Genomic DNA, 17,617 nt, shown 5'->3' with positions numbered 1-17,617 from the left:
TGCCTGTGTGGCTCAGTTGGTTGAGCATCCGATTCTTAATTTCTGCTCAGGTCATAATCTCTTGGTTCATGGGGTTGAGCATCGCATTGGGCTCTGCACGGACAGCACAGAGCCTGCTTGGGGTTCTCTTTCTCCCCCTGTCTCTCAAAATAAATAAATAAATTTTAAAAGAAGGAAGGAAGGAAGGGAAAAGAAAGAAGAGAAGAAACGAAAGAAAAGGAAGGAAGGAAAGAAAGAAAGAAAAGGAAGAAAGAAAGGAAAGAAAGGAAAGAAGAAGGAAAGAAAAGAAAATAGCCTTTCCTGACACCAGCAGGTCTGCTTGAGGTCCTTTCGAGAATACCACTGTTTCCCCTGCACGCTGAGCCCCCAACACTTCCCTGTGCTTCCCTCTTCTAGACCCACTTCTCGGAGACTTCAGAGATGGTCTTTGGACATTGGTCCGCCATATCTTCCCAGGTTGCTGGCCTCCTGAATAAGCAGCCTTTCCTTTCGTCATAGCCATCATAGCCATCACTATCTCTCGAGCATTGGCTTTCAAGAGACAAGCGACCGAACTTGGGTTTCAGTAACACAAACGTTATCTTTGTGGGAATGAAGACCAGCATGTGCGTTAGATACACAAACTCAACTCTCTTGGCTCGTGTCTCCTGTCCGACCGTCATGGGCATTTGGGTTTACAATTCCTGGTTCAGAAAAATAATTTTGGCAAACGCTATGGAGGGCATACTCGAGAAAGAGACTGGAGGCCAGGAGGAGGTCATTGTGACAGTCCAGGTTGACAGTGATGATGGGGGTCTGGACTGGGTAGTGGCAGCAGGAATACAGAGCAACGTCCCTGAAACAGGTGTGTGGAGAGAGAGAAGTGCAGGAGATGTCAGAGTCTCTGGGCAGGTAGTGGAGATGTTGTCCCCCAGATGGGCTTCCTGGAAGAGGAACAGGTTAGGGGTTAGGCGATGAGCTCAGCGGTGGATGCTTTGGTCCTGTTGTATCACATGATCTCTGACCCAAGCCCTGAGTGCCTTCCTGAGCTGCAGAACCTTAACCCTCATCACTTTGGGAACATCTAACATCAGACTCCTTCAAACAACCTCCAGGGGCCCCCCATTGCGGCAGTGGGGGTAGTCAGAAGTCCCAGTAAAGGTTCAAAGCGGGCTCTCATTGGGCAAGCTAAGCCCAGGGAGAGAGTGTGGGTATCCCTCTCTCTATTGCATCTCATAGGTAGTGCATTTTTGTTTGTTTTTTTTTTACAAATTGGAGATTTAAGACCAGCAGAGGAGGCCACTGCAGATGCTGTTGTGGAAACAAGAGAACCAGAATCAGAAGTGGAGCCTGAACACGTGATCAAAGGGCTTCAATCTCTGGATAAAACATGAATGGGTGAGGAATTGCATCCTATGGATGAGCAAAGAACATGTTTGGTTTTTTTTTTTCCTTCTTTTAATGTTTGTTTATTTTTGAGAGAGAAAGTGTGAGTAGCGGAGGGACAGAGAAAGAGGGAGACACAGGGTCCGAGGCAGGCTCCAGGCTCCGAGCTGTCAGCACAGAGCCCGAGGCGGGACTCGAACTCATGAACCGCGAAACCGTGACCTGAGCTGAAGTCGGACACTTAACCGACTGAGCCACCCAGGCGCCCCCATCCAGTCCCAGAGCTTTAAGAAGATGCGCTTTGGGATCAGAAACACCTGGATTTCAACCCTGCCACATCACGACCAAGGCATTCTTTATTGTCTGTGCTGTGCACTAGAGTCACGGCCCCAGCCTGCTCCCAGGGGAGACCACATCTCACCCAGGCAGCCACGGTCCCCTGTGTTAAGTGCCAAGGCGAGGGGTGCTGAGACACCAGGGAGCCGGGAGGAGCCTCTCGTCCAGCCGGGGAAGTCAAGGATGGACGTGTAAGTTGGGACCCAAGGGACCAGCATGTGTCGGCCGGGCCAAGGGGCCCAGAGAATGGAGGAGAGAAGGGGGCCAGAGAGGTGGGCAGAGGCCGTGGGGGAGCCAGGACCGGACAGCCCTGACCTCCATGCCCTCATCTGTGCAGTGGGGATGTTCAGACCTCTCTGACTGAGTGGTTTTACGGACTTAGGAAGTGACAGCCAGGCAGGCGCCTGGCATTTCAGAGGCGCTAGACCAGCCATCGTTACCCACACGGACTCCTCCTTAAGCCCGGGGACATTTGAGCAGCATCTTAGGTATGTAACCATTTCTGTCTTCGCCTTCTCCTTCCAGACGGAGTCATCGTCACAGTTTACGTCTAAGCTCAGCTCAGGAGAGAAAGCGACCCAAGGCCACAAAGCACAGGGATGAGGGGTTCGGTGGGGGACTGTGTCTGCGTCCGGGACTCCATGTACCCGGTTCCCATTCTTTACAGACGGACACGCCTCTCTGACTAAGGCAGGCAGCAGTGAGTAATCTGGTTCAGTCACCCAGTGAGTGGCGGGGGCATCCAGCAGAGAAAGCCCACGTGACCCGGCCACGGCTCACACCCACGTTTACAGGGGCCAACGGAAGCTGCTCCCGGGGCCCCCTCTTCCAAGGGGAGGCGACTGTCAGTCTGCTGGGTCCCCTCCACTCTCTCCTTCCCTGCTTTCTTCAGCAAGCCCTCCTGGATCCAGTGCCACCCACCGGAGAGGGTGCCCTGAGGACACCATAGACAGAACGCGCCCTCCCAAGAAGGGGGCAGTTCGGTGGATGAACCTGCAAAGGTCACTGCCTGTTCTCCATGGGGGCATTTCAGGCCCCCATGAGGCAGGTGGGCGAGGGGAGGTGGGAACAAGAACTCCCTCTAGGGGCCCATAGAACTCACCAGAATTAAGGACCAAGTTGTCATCTCCTCAGCTGGTAACTCGTGGCAAGCCCCAGCCCTCTCTGAACCTCAGTCTCTTCTTTGTCACGAGGGTAGCAATCTATTCTCCTGTCACTCAGCAGGAAGCCTCTCCGAGACTGGAAATGGAGAGTCGGTCTAAATGATAACTGATTCCAGGCCCGATCTGAACACGGATCCCGGTGTTAGTGGCAGCGGCTGGAGGCGGGAAGGTCTCTGAGGAGGGAGGCAGGGCCCACCGCGGGCGGTGGGGAGTGCCGGGCATCCTGTCCTCCCAGCCCTCAACCTGGAATGATCGGTTAAGATTGCATTGGGCTGCCAGCAACAGAAAACCACCAACATGGCTTATGCACTTGAAGGTGTCTTTTTCTTTCATTGGGAGAAATCCAAAGCACTTTGTTGACCTCGGTTTAGTTGTCAGGGACTAAGGCTCTCTTTCCACTTTGCCGTTATACTCATGACAGTCTCCTTCTCTTAACTCATGACTGCAAGACAGCTCCTGGGATCCCGCCATCACATTCATGTTCCAGGCAGAATAAAAGAGGGAGAAGGACCTGGCACGCTGTGTGTCCCCTGTCGTCAACAAGAGTAAACCCCTTCCTGGTCACCCCCCGCAGACAGGCGCATACATCTTAGAACCATGTCACAGGCCATCCCTAGCTGCAAGGGAGGCTCAGAAGTCAAGTGCTTACATAGGCACGTTGCTTCCCCACAAATTGGGGTATGTTAGAAAGGAAGAAGTGGAGGGGGACCCGGGTGGCTCAGTCAGTTGGGCGTCCAGCTTCAGCTCAGGTCATGATCTCATAGCTCGTGGGTTTGAGCCCCGCACCGGGCTCTCTGCAGACAGCTCGGAGCCTGGAGCCTGCTTCGGATTCTGTGTCTCCCTCTCTCTGTCCCTTCCCTGCTCACGTTCTGTCTCTCAAAAATAAATATAAATAAATAGTAAAAAGAGGTACAAATGAAATAAAACTTAAAAAAAAAAAAAAGGAAGGAAGAAATGGAGAGCAGATACCGAGTGGGGGGCTCGCAGGTAAACGGGGAAAAGCCAGATCTACCGGTCATGAGGGCAGGTGGGAGGTGCCCTAGTGCCCAAGACCAAGATAGGCGTCTTCTAGAGGGTGCTGAGGGCTGGCAGCCTGGGTGGGGGCCTAGGTTCCCCGACTTGGGGTCCACAGTCTCCCTGGCACAGCCACCCTCCTCATCTCTCCCAGCCTTTGGGACCCCCCTGCTCTGTCCCAGTGGTGACAGGTCACGAGGTCTCACACGGCCCGTCGCCTACTGTCTCGCAGGTGACAGGCAGGGCTGGGCGTGAGGCAGGTGCCGGCTGGCAGTCTGGCCGGCCCCTCCAATCTCCACCCAGCATTGCCAAGCCCCACGGGCCACCCAGGGTCACAGAAACACAGACGTGCTCATACCCACACAGGGAGGGTCTCACAAAGTACAGGGACCCTGCCACGTACACACTCGCACGCACAAGAGCACAGGGACACGCTCCTACACGTTCACACGCACAGAGGCTCACATAGGCTCACGCGTACACATGAGAACAATACACACATGGGGACATGTACCCATGGAGATGCAAGCTACTGGGACGCACATTCGGAAACACACATGGGGGCTTGCACATGCATGCAAAGACACAGACACACACACACACACACACACACCCCTTCCTTCTGTGCTTGTACTTTGTTTTTGCCTCAGCACACGGTGGCCAGGACAGGCTGCCTCCACTCCAAAGGTCATGAGGCAAATAGGAAGGAGCAATTTCTGCCTGGAAGTGTCAGTGCCTAAGTCAGAGAGGCTTGTAAACTCCCAGACTCGGGGAACAGGGAGGGGACGTGGGGGAGCCGCTGCCGGGGGGCCCAGCAAGCCGGACATGGGATGTGACCACGCTGGACCTCAGTGTGGCCGGGGGGATTTGAATGCCGGCACTCCCTGCCCCTTCCCCACCCCCCCCCCCCACCCCCCCCCCCCCCCAGGAGAAGGGACTGCCCCCAGGCCAGCCTGCGAGTTGATTGCGGTTTGGGTGGAAGGGAGAGCCAGGAGCCTGCCAGGAAGTTGCTGTCCTTGACTTCCAAAAGCCTGGATGGCTGGGTGGGCTGACCTCATGGCTAGACGGCTCCAGCTTGAGGTCATTTGTGGTTTCTCGGCACCCCTCTTCACCCCTGCTTCCCTCACTCGGCCCACCCCGGCTGACCGGGGGACCTGGGTGGGGATGCGGGGGAGATGGCATCACATCTGTCACAGAGTCTGGAGCTCCGCCCTTGGTGCTGCAATCCATCATGGTCCCCGGAGAACCCACTAGCTGGGCGAACACACTGCACCGATCTTACCCATCCCAGAACATTCCTGAGGCCTGCCCGCGATTACCCTGGCTGTGGGCTGGAGAACTGCATCTGCTCTGTCCTCGCAAAGACCGGCCCGGGATGAATGTCATCGGGGACATCAACCTCATGGCACCCCGCCTCTCCTGACTCCCCCCCCCCCGCCCCAGGTCTGCCCTTCTCTGGAATGTTGTATCTTGGGGCTTGGCCCGGCCCCTGTCCCCTCCTCGCTCTGTTCCTCCCTGAGCTTTGCACGGACCGCTTTCAACGCTGCTCCAGCCCGGCCCTCTCCCCGAGCTCCAGGTCCCGACAGCCAGTGCTCCCCAGACATCTCCCCGCGGACCCCCCACAAGCCCTCCAATTCCTGTGACTAATACCACGCTCACAGCGCCCCACCCTGAGGCCCCTCATCTCAGCAAACGGCACCTCCATCCAGGGCAGGCACCTGGGAGTCACCCCCCGCCCCCACCTACGCCTCCAATCTACAACCTCCAACAGGCCCAAATGCGGACATCCAGTCACTGACTCAATGGTGTGGAGCACCTACCGTGTGCCAGACGCTGTTCCTGGTTCTGGGGATTCGGCCGTGAGACAGACAGAAGTCTCTGCCCTTGAGGAATTCAGATTTTGGCTGAAAGAGAGCAGCAGAACAAATCAACTCAATTACACTGGTCTTAGAAGGTGATAAGCACCATGCGGAAAAATAAAGCAGGGGGCAGCAGTAGGAAGTAATGCGGGGGTGGGGGGCAGGGAGGGGGGTGTTATTGTAAACAGGATGGTCAGGGAAGGCCGGACAGAGACGGTGACGTTGCAGCAAGGATTTGAAGGAGGAGAGGAAGGAATCCCCTGTGGAGATTTGATGGAAGAGCAGTCCAGGCAGAGGGAACAGCAGGTGCAAAGGCCCTGAGGCAGGAGTGTCCTTGGAGCTGGAGCAGAGTGAGTAGGGGAGCCCGAGTTGGAGAAGCGCCATCCTCCCGGCTCACGGCCTAGTCCCGGCCACCATCATTTCCTGTTGCATTGTCCCCTGGGCTCCCTCTCCTGCTCCTGGACCCTAGTCTCTGCACAGCAGCCAGAGAGAGGTTTTGGGAAACACAGATCAGATCGTGTCCCTGCAGTAGCTTCCTGCTCCCATAGGTCAAGTCCCTCACCTGGCCCCACACGCCCCACTCGTGAAGGATGGAAGGGAGGTATAGGGATCAGCTTCCCTGAGGCCGGCGGTTGTGTATTTTCATTTGCTAAATCTGGCAATCCTTTCTGGATTCACATCTGCCCCCTCACTGGCCTCCCAGACCCCCCGACCCCCGACCCCCAAGGCCCATGGTCTCTTCCCCACGTGGTGGCCGGAAACTCTGTCAAAACCCAAGTCACGGGGCGCCTGGGTGGCGTAGTTGGTTAAGCGTCCGACTTCAGCCAGGTCACGATCTCGCGGTCCGTGAGTTCGAGCCCCGCGTCAGGCTCTGGGCTGATGGCTCGGAGCCTGGAGCCTGTTTCTGATTCTGTGTCTCCCTCTCTCTCTGCCCCTCCCCCGTTCATGCTCTGTCTCTCTCTGTCCCAAAAATAAATAAAAAACGTTGAAAAAAAAATTAAAAAAAAAAAAAAAAACCCAAGTCACTTCACATCCTTCCTTGGCTCAAAACCCTCCACTGCCGCGAGGCCCTGGTGAGCTCTCCAAACCCATCTCCCGCCCCCCAGTGCCGGGCTGCTGAGGGTGGCCCTCCGAAAAACAATCAAATACAAAAACTCAAAAGCCCCGAGTTTGGCATTTACCAATTTCTGTGGTGTAAATGCTCCCTCTGTGGCTGAGTTCAAGCTACCGATGTGACATCACCGAAGGCAAAGTTGGGCACAGCTGTCTTTGTGAGTCAGTGCAAGTCAGTGCGAGCGGGCTCCAGCCTGCCTCTCTGTTCCTTCAGCAAACGCCACCTCCGGACCTTTGCACTGACTGGGCTGCTTCTGGAAGTGCTCAACCCCAGGTCCTCGCGTGGCTCACCCCTTCACTTCTCTTGGGATTTTGCTCAAACTTTCCTCCTCTAAGAGGTCTTCCCTGGGCACCCACCTACAACAACCCCCATCACTCTCCAGCCCTTTGCACTGTTTTATTTCTTCCTCCTAGCACTTATCCCTGCCTCACACTGTTGGGAACATCCGTTTACTCGTCTCGGTGTTCATGCCTTCTACCCCCACCCCCCACCGAGGCCACGCCCCTGCAGGAGCCAGCCAGAAGCCGACCTCGATTCTAGCCCCGCCCACTACCACCCTGCTGTGCAATTTAGAGAGGTCCTGTCCAGCTCTGAGCCTCTTGCCTTCGTCCCCTGCGGGGGAGCTGTTACCTTCCACCTCTGCAGCTATTGTGGGGGGCCATGCAGCTGAACAGATGGGAAAGCACTTTGCAATATCTACCACCCCAAAAATGTGGCACCAGGAACCCCATCCACCCCACCATTTCTCAGAGGGGAGACATTTCATAGCTATGAGGAAGAAACACTCTAGAACTGTCAGAAGTCCCAATTATTGGCCATATAACAACATACATACAAACAACTCCCAGTTGTTTGTTTTTTTTACATGTTACGTTGTAATTCTACATGTTATGATGTAAAAACTCACACTTTTTTTGTTTCCCGCCCCCCCCCCCACGCCGCTTTCAATTCATTTAATTTCAACACTGTCAAAAAGAGCCAACAAATATCAGATTACATTTTGTTGGACTGATCCTGTAACAACATTTAAAAATTTTTTTTAATGTATTTTAATTAAAAAAATTTTTTTTTCTTTTGTTAAGTTTATTTTTGAGAGAGACAAAGAGAGAGAGTTTGTGTGTATGTGTGTGTGTATGAGCAGGGGAGGGGCAGAAAGAAAAGGAGACACAGAATCCCAAGCAGGCTCCAGGCTCTGAGCTGACAGCACAGAGCCCGACGTGGGGCTCGAACCCACGGACCGTGAGATCGTGACCTGAGCCGAAGTCGGAGGCCCAACCAACTGAGCCACCCAAGCATCCCTAAAGATTTTATTTTTAAGTAATCTCTACACCCAATGGCTTGGACTCAAAACCCCAAGATCAAAAGTTGCACGTTCCACCAACAGAGCTAGCCAGATGCCCCCGCAGCAGCATTTTTTTAGACAATGTTGTTTTATTTTATTTTTTTAAAGTTTGCTTCTTTAGAGAGAGAGCAAGTGAGCAGGGGAGGGGCAGAGAGAGAGAGAGAGAGAGAGAGAAATCCCAAGCAGGCTCCATACTGTCGGTGCAGAGCCTCATGCAGGGCTCAAACCCATAAATGGTGAGATCATAACCTGAGCCAAAGTCAAGAGTCAGACAGTCAACCGACTGAACCACCCAGGCACCCCTATGACAGCATGTTTTGAAAGCACGAATTTTCATCAAGTAGAGGAAGTCACTTAAACAATGCAATCTCCACTTGGATTCTTCTCAAGCACCACATGGAGACACTTACATGGATTTGTCATCTGGGACACTTAAAAAAAAAAAAAATCATCCTTCTCTTGTCCCTTTTCCCAGCCTGGGTGACTTTGGTCCATTTAAAAGTGACATCTGGTGGGGGAGGGCGCCTGGAGGGCTCAGTCGGTTAAACGTCCGATTTCAGCTCGGGTCATGATCCCGCATTTCATGAGTTCAAGCCCTGCATAGGGCTCTGTGCTGACAGCTCGGAGCCTGGAGCCTGCTTCGGATTCCGTGTCTCGCTCTCTCTCTGCCCCTTCGCCTCTCGAACTCTGTCTCTCTCTCAAAAATAAATAAACAATAAGAAAGTTTTTTTTTTTTTAAGTGACATCTGGGAATGCAAACTGGTGCAGCCACTCTGGAAAATAGTATGGAGGTTCCTCAAAACATTAAAAATAGAAGTACCCTACGACCCAGCAATTGCACTACTAGGTATTTATCCAAAGGATACAAAAATGCTAATGTGAAGGGTCACATGCACCCCAAAGTTTATAGCAGCACTATCTACAATAGCCAAAGCATGGAAAGAGCCCAAATGTCCATTGACTGATGAATGGATAAGGAAGATGTGGTATATACATACGATGGAGTATTACTCGGTGATGAAAAAGAATGAAATCTTGCCATTTGCAACTACGTGGATGGAACCAGAGGGTATCACGCTAAGCGAAATCAGTCAGAGAAAGACAGATATCCTGACTTCACTCATATGTGGAATTGAAGACACCAAACAAATGAACACGAGGGAAGGGAAGCAAAAATAAGATAAAAACAGAGAGGGAGGCAAACCATAGGAGACTCTTAAATACAGAGAACAAACTGAGGGTTGCTGGCGGGGTGTTGGGTGGGGGGAAGGGCTAAAGGGGTGAGGGGGATTAAGGAGTGCACTTGCTGGGATGAGCACTGAGTATTATATGTAAGCGATGAGTCACTAAATTCTATCCCTGAAAACAAAAACCACTGAATTCTATTCCTATGTGAATTAAATAAACAAATATAAATACATAAATAACACCATACTAGGGGTGCCTGGGGGGCTCAGTCAGTTGAGCGTCCAACTCTTGATTTCAGCTCAGGTCATAATCTCACGGTTCGTGGGATAGAGCCCCGCGTCGGGCTCTGCACTGACAGCACTGAGCCTCCTTGGCATTCTCTCTCTCTGGCTCTGCCCCTCCCCTGCTGGTGCGTGCATGCGCTCTCTCTCTCCCTCTCTCTCAAAATAAACTTTAAAAAATAAGAAATCATCCTAGATTCTCTTAGTCCGCAGCAGCCCCTCTCGCCAGAGAGCGTCTCCACCATCTCCTGGGGAGATCACCTCTCTCCCTTCCCTTCACCACGCATCTCCCTCCTGGGCTGGAACTCCGGGGAGGCAGGGAAGGCTCATGAGGAGCAACCGGCACCTGCACCCCCTCCCACAAGCCAGTCAGGCCACGGGCATGCCACCCCTGACCCACCCATGACCCCCGACCCACCCATGACCCTGACCCACCCTTGATCCCCGACCCACCCATGACCCTGACCCACCCTTGATCCCCGACCCACCCATGACCCCTGACCCACCCCTGACCCCCGACCCACCCCTGACCCACCCCTGACCCCCGACCCACCCATGACCCCCGACCCACCCATGACCCTGACCCACCCATGACCCACAGGCCAGGGATTACACGTCAAGAGCCAACAAGGCTTTCTTTGACCGACGTAATGTCATCTGAACATTCACCCAACAGGACAGGATTTTCCAGCTGTGGAAGTTGGGGCAACCGTGGATCGAAACACCTACCGCGGGGGCCGGCATTCTGCCAGCGTGAGGCAGTCCGGCCCGTCGACAGGTGTCCACGCGGATTGGTCGAGCATGTTTGTTTTTTTTTGTTTTTTTTTTTTTTTTTTTAACGTTTTATTTATTTTTGAGACAGGGAGAGACATAGCATGAACAGAGGAGGGTCAGAGAGAGGGAGACACAGAATCCGAAACAGGCTCCAGGCTCTGAGCTGTCAGCACAGAGCCCGATGCGGGGCTCGAGCTCACGGACTGCGAGATCATGACCTGAGCCGAAGTCAGCTGCTTAACCGACTGAGCCACCCAGGCGCCCCTGGTCGAGCATGTTTTGAGCCACTGGGCATCTGATTGCATCAGTGGGTGCCCACGCCACAAGAGTTAGTCCGTGTTCTAAATACCACCCCATCCACAACAACTGCCTGAGGCAAAGCTTGATGCGTTACTCCCTTATTTCCATGCCCGCACGGTCATGTTCTCCTGAAGCAAAGAAATACTCCTGGCAGCCGTGTCTTTCAACGGAGGAAAACAAAAGCTAGATGTGGAGATGCGCTTAAGATCAACAGAAGCAGCCCTGGAATTGAAGAATTGGCTAATGCAACGCTCATTCTAACTGCCCTGTCCCTTGCTGTCCTATCCTGGGCAGCCCGGACAGAAAAACGCTCAAGTTCCCAGACTCCCTTGCAGCGAGACATGCCCTGTCAAGTAGTTCTGGCTGATGGGTTGTGTCCGAAAGGCCTCCTCCAATCAGTGGTTTGTATGGGATGTCACATCCTACACAAAGTCTCGCCGGAACGAAGCGGAATCAGCCACCTTGTGGTTATGAGGACAAAAGCCACATGTTAAGAAGGTGGAGCAGGAAGATAGAAGGAGCCTGGGTCCCTGATGGCATAGCCAAGCCGCCCTGTCAGTTCTGGACTGTATGTTTGAGACAAATGACCTCCATGTATGTAAGCCCCAAATGAGTTTTCTGTTACGTGTGGCCTACGTGTCATGTGCCCGACATGTGAACATGCTTCATGTAACTTGCCTGGCTTCGGCCGACGTGTTTATTTCCTCCGGATTAAAGATGAACGGTTTTCTGTTTAAGTAGGCTTCATGCCCATTTGTGGAGCCCAACGCAGGGCTTGAACTCACGACCCCGAGATCAAGACCTGAGCTGAGATCAAGAGTGGGACGCTCAACCAACTGAGCCATCCGGGCACCCCTAAAGACGAATGTGTTTTTAAACATTTTTTAAATGTTTATTTACCTTTGAGACAGAGAGGCGCCACCCAGGCACCCCAAAGATGAATGGTTTTTAAAGACTTACAGTGTTTTGGGGCATCAGGGTGGCTCAGTCGGTTAAGCATCTGACTTCAGCTCGGGTCACGATCTCGCGGTTCGTGAGTTCAAGCCCCGCATCGGGCTCTGTGCTGACAGCTCAGAGCCTGGAGCCTGCTTCACATTCTGCGTCTCCCTCTCTCCCTGCCCCATCCCTGCTCACGCTCTGTCTCTCTGTCTCTCTCTCTCTCTCTTTCTCTCTTAAAAATAAATAAACATTAAAAAAAAAAAAAGACGTACAGTGTTTTCCAGAATTTGGCCAGCAATTCCATTTGTCTACCAGCGATGTGGACTCCAATCACATCCCCATCCTCACAGTGGAGACCCTTGCTACCATTTACTGAGCCCCACTAGACAGGTGTGCCTGGAAAGCTGAGGCTCAGAAAACTTAAGCACCCAGCCCAGGTTCACACAGCTAGTAAGGGGCAGGGTCTGGATTAGAACCCAAGACTGTGTGACCCATTTCTCCACAGCTCCCTCTGCTGGCTAACTCCGGAAGCAGCCACTCCACGCACTTCCTCCCTTGAACATCAGGGGTTAAGAGGGCATGCCCCAGTCGCGGAGGTTGATTTGGAGGGGCCAGGAAGCCCCCCGCCCTCAGCCCTTCCCATGACTCAACAGGAGAACGAGATAGTCCAGGCATTGCCCCTCTCTTACTAATGCAAACACTGAGATCCTGAGTAAGGCAATGACTTGCCCGGGGTCACACTGAAAAGCGGAGACAGGCTGGAGACGGAAACTGAGGGCCCTTTGTTCTATGTCGGGCTCTGCCCCAGACCCGATTATTCTGTCATGCTGCTGGAGGTTGGGGTCCCCGAGTCTTCTTCTCCCCCCTTCCTGAATCTACACCTCCCCCTTGCGGCTGGAACCTTAAGGCTCCAGCCCTACCCCCTCCAGTATCCCCCAAAGACTCCCACCCATTCACTCGCTCATGCAGTCATTCCACAATTAGTAAGTGGCTCCAATGTGCCCTCTCTCCACGGGCACTCACAGAGTTCTCAGCGTGGTCTGGGAGTCCGGGTCAGACCGCAGCCTTTTCGGGGTAGGGCTGTGACTGGGGGCCTGAGAGGTCCAGAGAAAGCCCCTGGACCAACATGGGGCAGGGGGACAGAAGAAAGGCAGGCTGAAGGAGGGGACATTGATCCGGATTTGAAGTTCAGTAAGGAGCTTTCAGGCAGCAAAGGCGGAAGGGATATTCCAGGCTTGAAGAATAGAGCATGTGCAAAGGCACTGGGGTACACTGAATTGTAACTTAAAGAATGGTTATGTGAATTCCACCTCAGCGAAAACAAATGCATACGATTTGTAAGAAGGCGGTGTGCATGCAGGCGTCCAGCACCGTGAGGCTGGGGGGCCGGGGGGGCAGGGGGACAGCCGCAGGAGGGGCCAGAGGGGCGTGACACGCCACAAAGGGCCTACCTTTGCATTGCCTGGGGGATTCAGCTGTGGTCTGGCCTGTGCTGCATCTGGCGGGGAGCCCACAAGCATTCTTGGCGTGAAGAGCCGAGCGCCTGAGCCAGGAAGAAAGACGGAGAAGAGCTGTGAGAGGGAAGGATGTGGTGATCTGGAGTCGCACAGACTCTGGTTTGAATCCAACTCTGCTTCCAACACTGATCTCGGCAAATCACTTCACCTCTCCGAGCCTCGACTTCCCCATCTGTAACAGGGACTGGCAGGTGGCAGGACGGCTCTCGTGGAGTTGCTGTGGGGAACCCTCGGCGTGGGCGCCCCAGAGCTCGCTGGGGCATCAACAGAGGGGGGTTGGGATTATCAGTGCTGCTGTGGGTTCGGGCCAGCTGCCCTCTCCACCTGTCACCTGAGACTGGAGGCAGGGCGGGATGTGAGTCCCTGCTGCGGTCACCAGGATGGGCCTAGGTCTGTCGCCAGGACGCCCGCCCCCTGCCAGTCCTGCCATGGCCGCTTCCTCTTTCCCAGGCCAGTTCCCCCTGGCCTGGTGACGTGGGCCTTGTGTGGGTGGTGGGGAGGGGACGCCGGAGACGTTAAATGTCCTGGGCTGGCGGGGAGGAGACCAGACCCGGTGGGGACGAGACCCGGGGCCCGCTATGCAAATGTTGCCGGTGCTGCTGCTCCTGTCTGGTAAGAGGCTGCGGGAAGGGGGCTGGGGATAGAGGGTGAAGGAGGTGGCCTCCGCAGGGTGGGGGGGACACCCATCCCTGGAGGGCTGAGAGTCCAGGTTCTCTTAAAACTGATGACCCAGACTTGGGTTCGAGTAACAGGAACTCGGGTGCAGGACAGACATGGTGACAGGCAGTGGGGGGTGTGTAGCCTCCAGGGAGGAGCTCCGTGTGGATGGGGCCTGACCTGTGAAGATCCTGAGGGTCAAACCACACGGACAGGGTGAAGGCACCTAAATGAGGCCCAGCTGCCTTAGCAATGAGTGAGCTCCCCATCTTGAGAGAAAAGCAAGCAGAGCTGGATACCCACCTACACTGAGCTTCTGGGCAGGAAGGTGAGGCAATCTTCCCCACGGGGAAGATGGGGAGGGGCTGGGGACAGGCAGGCAAAGAAGACTTCACAAAAGTGGGCTTTGAAGGCTGAATAGGAGTTCTCTCGGTGGGCAGGGGCGGAGATGATGTGCTCAGTCTCTGACCTACATTCCTCCCTCTAATCGTCACAAGACCCCTCGGGGTGGAACTAGGAAACTGAGACCCTGAGAGGTTAGGTAGCTTTCTCCGGCTCACAGGATCGCATCACAGGCAGCCTGGCCTCGGGCGGGAGGGGGCGAGAGGTCGGATCTGGGGCTGCAGAGGTTAGCAGGGGCCTGGATGGAAAGGCGGCGGGCCAGATAGGAAAGAAATGAACGCAAGACCACCCCCGCCCCCCCCCCCCCACCGGGTGTGGGGGTCCCGGAGCGGAGCTGTGAGGCCTCATTTCCTGAGGTGCGGGAATCAGGCCGGCGGAGGCCAACAGCAGGAAGGGCCCGGCCGCGTGGCCTTGGCAGGCAAGCATCTTCCTGGATGCCCGCTACCGCTGCGAGGGGGCCCTCATCTCCCAAGAGTGGGTGCTCGCAGGAGCCAGCTGCTTGGGCAGGTGGGTGCAGGGCCCGGGAGGGTGGCGGAGAGGGGCTCCAGAGGGGAGGCCCCCAGGCTCACTACCTCCTGATCTCTACAGCGGGCCTCGGTCCCAGTTCAGAGTGACCCTGGGCCCAGACCGCCTGGTGCTGGACAGTTGCAAGAGCATTTCCCGTGTGGAGGAGCTGCTCCTGTCCCCGGGAGGGAGTGAGGGCTCTGCGTCCGGTGGCCTGGCCCTGGCTCGACTGGCAAGGCCACCACCTCTCAGCAGCGCCGTGCAGCCGGTCCCTCTGGCCACCCGGCCCCAACCTTTCCTCCCACGGCTGCTCTGCTGGGCCCAGGGGTTTGAGGCTGATATCGGTAGGATGGGAGAGGTGCCTGGGATGGTTGAGGGCAGCAGGGGGTGCTGGACTGGGCGAGGCAGACAGCCAAGGTGGAGATTGGGGCACCTGCGGGGGCACTAATCCCCACAGCCCCCGAGCCCGGAGAACAGCCTGGCTCTGGCCAGCCAACGGTCAGCACCAGAGATGCCAGCATGCAGGGGAGAGGGTGAGCAGGGACGCCCCACTATGCCTGAGTCAGCTCCCAGCCCCAAAGGCTGGCCCTGGGCACGCTCCTGGCCTCCTCCCCAGGCTTAAAGCTTCCCTGGGAGCACCGTGAGAATGCAGGGGAGGATGGGGCCATAGCAGAGGGAGGTGGAGGTGAGGAGCGTCAGGGAGGACTGGAAGCTCAGGACTGGGTTCAGGGCAGGGAGGCTTGGGGCAGGGAGGGAAACTCTGCGGTGTGCCAACCGGCAGGGCAGGGCTGGTGCAAACCTGCCGGATATCAGTCCTGGCTGAGGGTCCGCCCATCGCAGCCCTCCCCTGCCCGCAACCCCCCCCCCCGCCCCCAGCAGATCCCTACATCCCACCCCGAGAGCTGCACAGTGTCCCGCTGAGACCACTGCATATCCACACCTGCAAAGATGCCTTTCGCCTCCACCCTGACTGTCCTGACCCGGAGGCCAGCCTGCCTGAGGGCTCCCGGTGCACCAAGCCCCCCACCGGCCCCTCTGAACTGGTGGTAAGGATTCGAGCTGGGCCCAAGCAGGCCCCGAGACATGCCCTCCCCTACAGCCCCTCCTAATGCCTCTAGACTCGGTAGAGCCAGGCTGGCCATCCTCCCAGGGTCTCCTATTCCATAACACCCAGGCAAGCAGCTAATGTGCACCCCTGATTAGGGGCTTCCCACCCCCTGGGGAGACTTCCCGTTTAGGTCCTGCTTGAATGTGGGGCAGCCTTTGACATAGTCAGGTTTTGAACCTCTGGAAAGCCCCTGGTTATCTGACAAAACACAAGCGTTTTGTTAAAAACCGACTTTTGTGTAATACTGAGCCTCAAAAGCCACAAGGAGGAAAGGGTCAGGCAAGAGTGGTAGAATTTGTGGGAGAAAGCATTTTAACTGGCAAGAGGGTGTGAGCGATGGGGGGAGGGGGGATGACCGAGTCCACCCGAGCTCTGAGCTCTGTGTGTTGCACTGGGGCCCCTAACCATCTGGCCTCCCCAGCGTCAGCATCTCCTGTCAGAGGTGGGAACCCTGGCTGCCGCCCCCCCCCCCCCCCAATCAGGTATCTCTGCTCGCCTCTCAGGGAGTGGTCAGTGGGTCCCTGCTGGCTTTGACCCCTCCTTCCCTCTCCCGCACAGGTGTCTGATGGGGGCCCCCTGGTCTGCTTCCAAGCTAACAGCTGGCTGCTACAGGGGGTGATCACCTGGGGTCCCTGCTGGGGGCCTGGCCTCCCAGAAGTCTACAGGCCTGTGCATCCCTTCATTTCCTGGATCAGAGATAAGGTCTCTAATGCCACTTTTCCCACCCTGGCCAAGAAGCGTCCTTGGGCCCGGCCTGGGACCAGACAGAGGAGGCACTGAGGATCTTTAGCCTGTGAAGTCCTGGGTTTGAACCCTGATCCAGCTACTTACCTGCCGCTGTGACTGTTCCCAGCAAACTCCCCTCTCTGGATCTGCTTCCTCTTTGAGTAATTGAGATGTATTCACAATTATTCCTTCATCCAACAATGTTACCAGTGCTTCCTATGTGCCAGGCAACCAGAACACAGGATCAGTGGGGCCCCTGGTCTCAGGCAACAGGCGGGCTTGTCTAGAGGAGGGGAGGCAAGCAATAGCCCGAGTCATGACAGTAATAAATGTGCAAATACAAACCACAGTGGGTGCTAAGGAGGATCGGATTGCTGTGTTAACAGAAACCATGACCTACGCAGGACGGCCAGGGAGTCAGTTATTTGAACAGTAACCAGGCAGAGCCATGGGTTCTGGCTCACTCTTCCCCCTACGGCCAGATGACTGGGATGCCAGGTGCTGCCCCTCCGTGCCCCTCAGTTTCCCCCCTTCACATTGAGGAGCCTTGGCTTGGACTAAAGTTTTCTGGAGGTCCCTCCCAAGTTTGTTTACACAACTTCTTGGGGGGCGAGGACCTCAAAAGCCCCAAAGGGGCATCCCCTTGACCTGACGCTGGGCGCTGCTGGGCCCCAGCTGGAGACTCTCCAGAACCCGGGCGGCCCCGAGCCTCGTCTGACTCGCTGTCTTCGAGCGTTGCCTGCGACACGCGACACGCGGTGGTCGCGCACCAGGGTCCCTCCTCCGCACTCCCTGGCCGCCATCCTCCAGGTAGCGCCACAGCGACATCTCGTGGTGGAGAGCATCTGCACCACTTGGCTCCTGGCCCGCCTGAGTCAGGGCGGGCCTCTGCGCTTCGGGGCGGGCAGCGCCGAGGCCGAGTGGATACACACTCCCTGCGGGTGTAACCGGATCGGACGGCGGGGTTGGATTCTACACAACGGGCCCACGCTCCCGCCCAGCTGCGTGGACGGTCCCGGCTCCCCCGG

At 55.8% G+C, this 17,617-nt stretch overlaps 1 protein-coding gene and 1 long non-coding RNA gene across 2 annotated transcripts; one reads left to right on the top strand and one right to left on the bottom strand.

The window, feature by feature from the left end:
- Positions 1-512: 512 nt before the first annotated feature.
- Positions 513-17,597, bottom strand: LOC109245793 (uncharacterized). The gene is made up of 4 exons (XR_002071076.2): positions 16,695-17,597; positions 13,127-13,218; positions 5,699-5,782; positions 513-923 (listed from the first exon to the last, which is right to left on the bottom strand). It is a non-coding gene; the product is annotated as an uncharacterized LOC109245793 (long non-coding RNA).
- On the top strand, positions 13,697-16,938 carry LOC109245791 (serine protease 33-like). The gene is made up of 5 exons (XM_019413314.2): positions 13,697-13,804; positions 14,608-14,758; positions 14,840-15,099; positions 15,635-15,801; positions 16,422-16,938. Exons 1-5 carry the CDS (start codon positions 13,771-13,773, stop codon positions 16,641-16,643), a joined length of 834 nt encoding a protein of 277 aa, XP_019268859.2. The 5' UTR covers positions 13,697-13,770; the 3' UTR covers positions 16,644-16,938.
- Positions 17,598-17,617: the final 20 nt, after the last annotated feature.

The sequence above is a fragment of the Panthera pardus genome, unplaced genomic scaffold, assembly GCF_024362965.1.
Source record: "Panthera pardus isolate Hobbes unplaced genomic scaffold, ASM2436296v1 HiC_scaffold_3, whole genome shotgun sequence".
Classification (NCBI taxonomy): Eukaryota; Metazoa; Chordata; class Mammalia; order Carnivora; family Felidae; genus Panthera; species Panthera pardus.
The sequence above is the reverse complement of the archived record's forward strand: the minus strand, read 5'-3'. Positions and strand labels throughout refer to the sequence as shown.

Coding starts and splice junctions, on each gene's coding strand:
- LOC109245791 (XM_019413314.2), top strand. CDS start 13,771: ATGCAAATGTTGCCGGTGCTGCTGCTCCTGTCTG. Junction 13,805..14,607: donor GGTGCTGCTGCTCCTGTCTG/GTAAGAGGCTGC, acceptor TCATTTCCTGAG/GTGCGGGAATCAGGCCGGCG. Junction 15,100..15,634: donor GGGGTTTGAGGCTGATATCG/GTAGGATGGGAG, acceptor CGCCCCCAGCAG/ATCCCTACATCCCACCCCGA.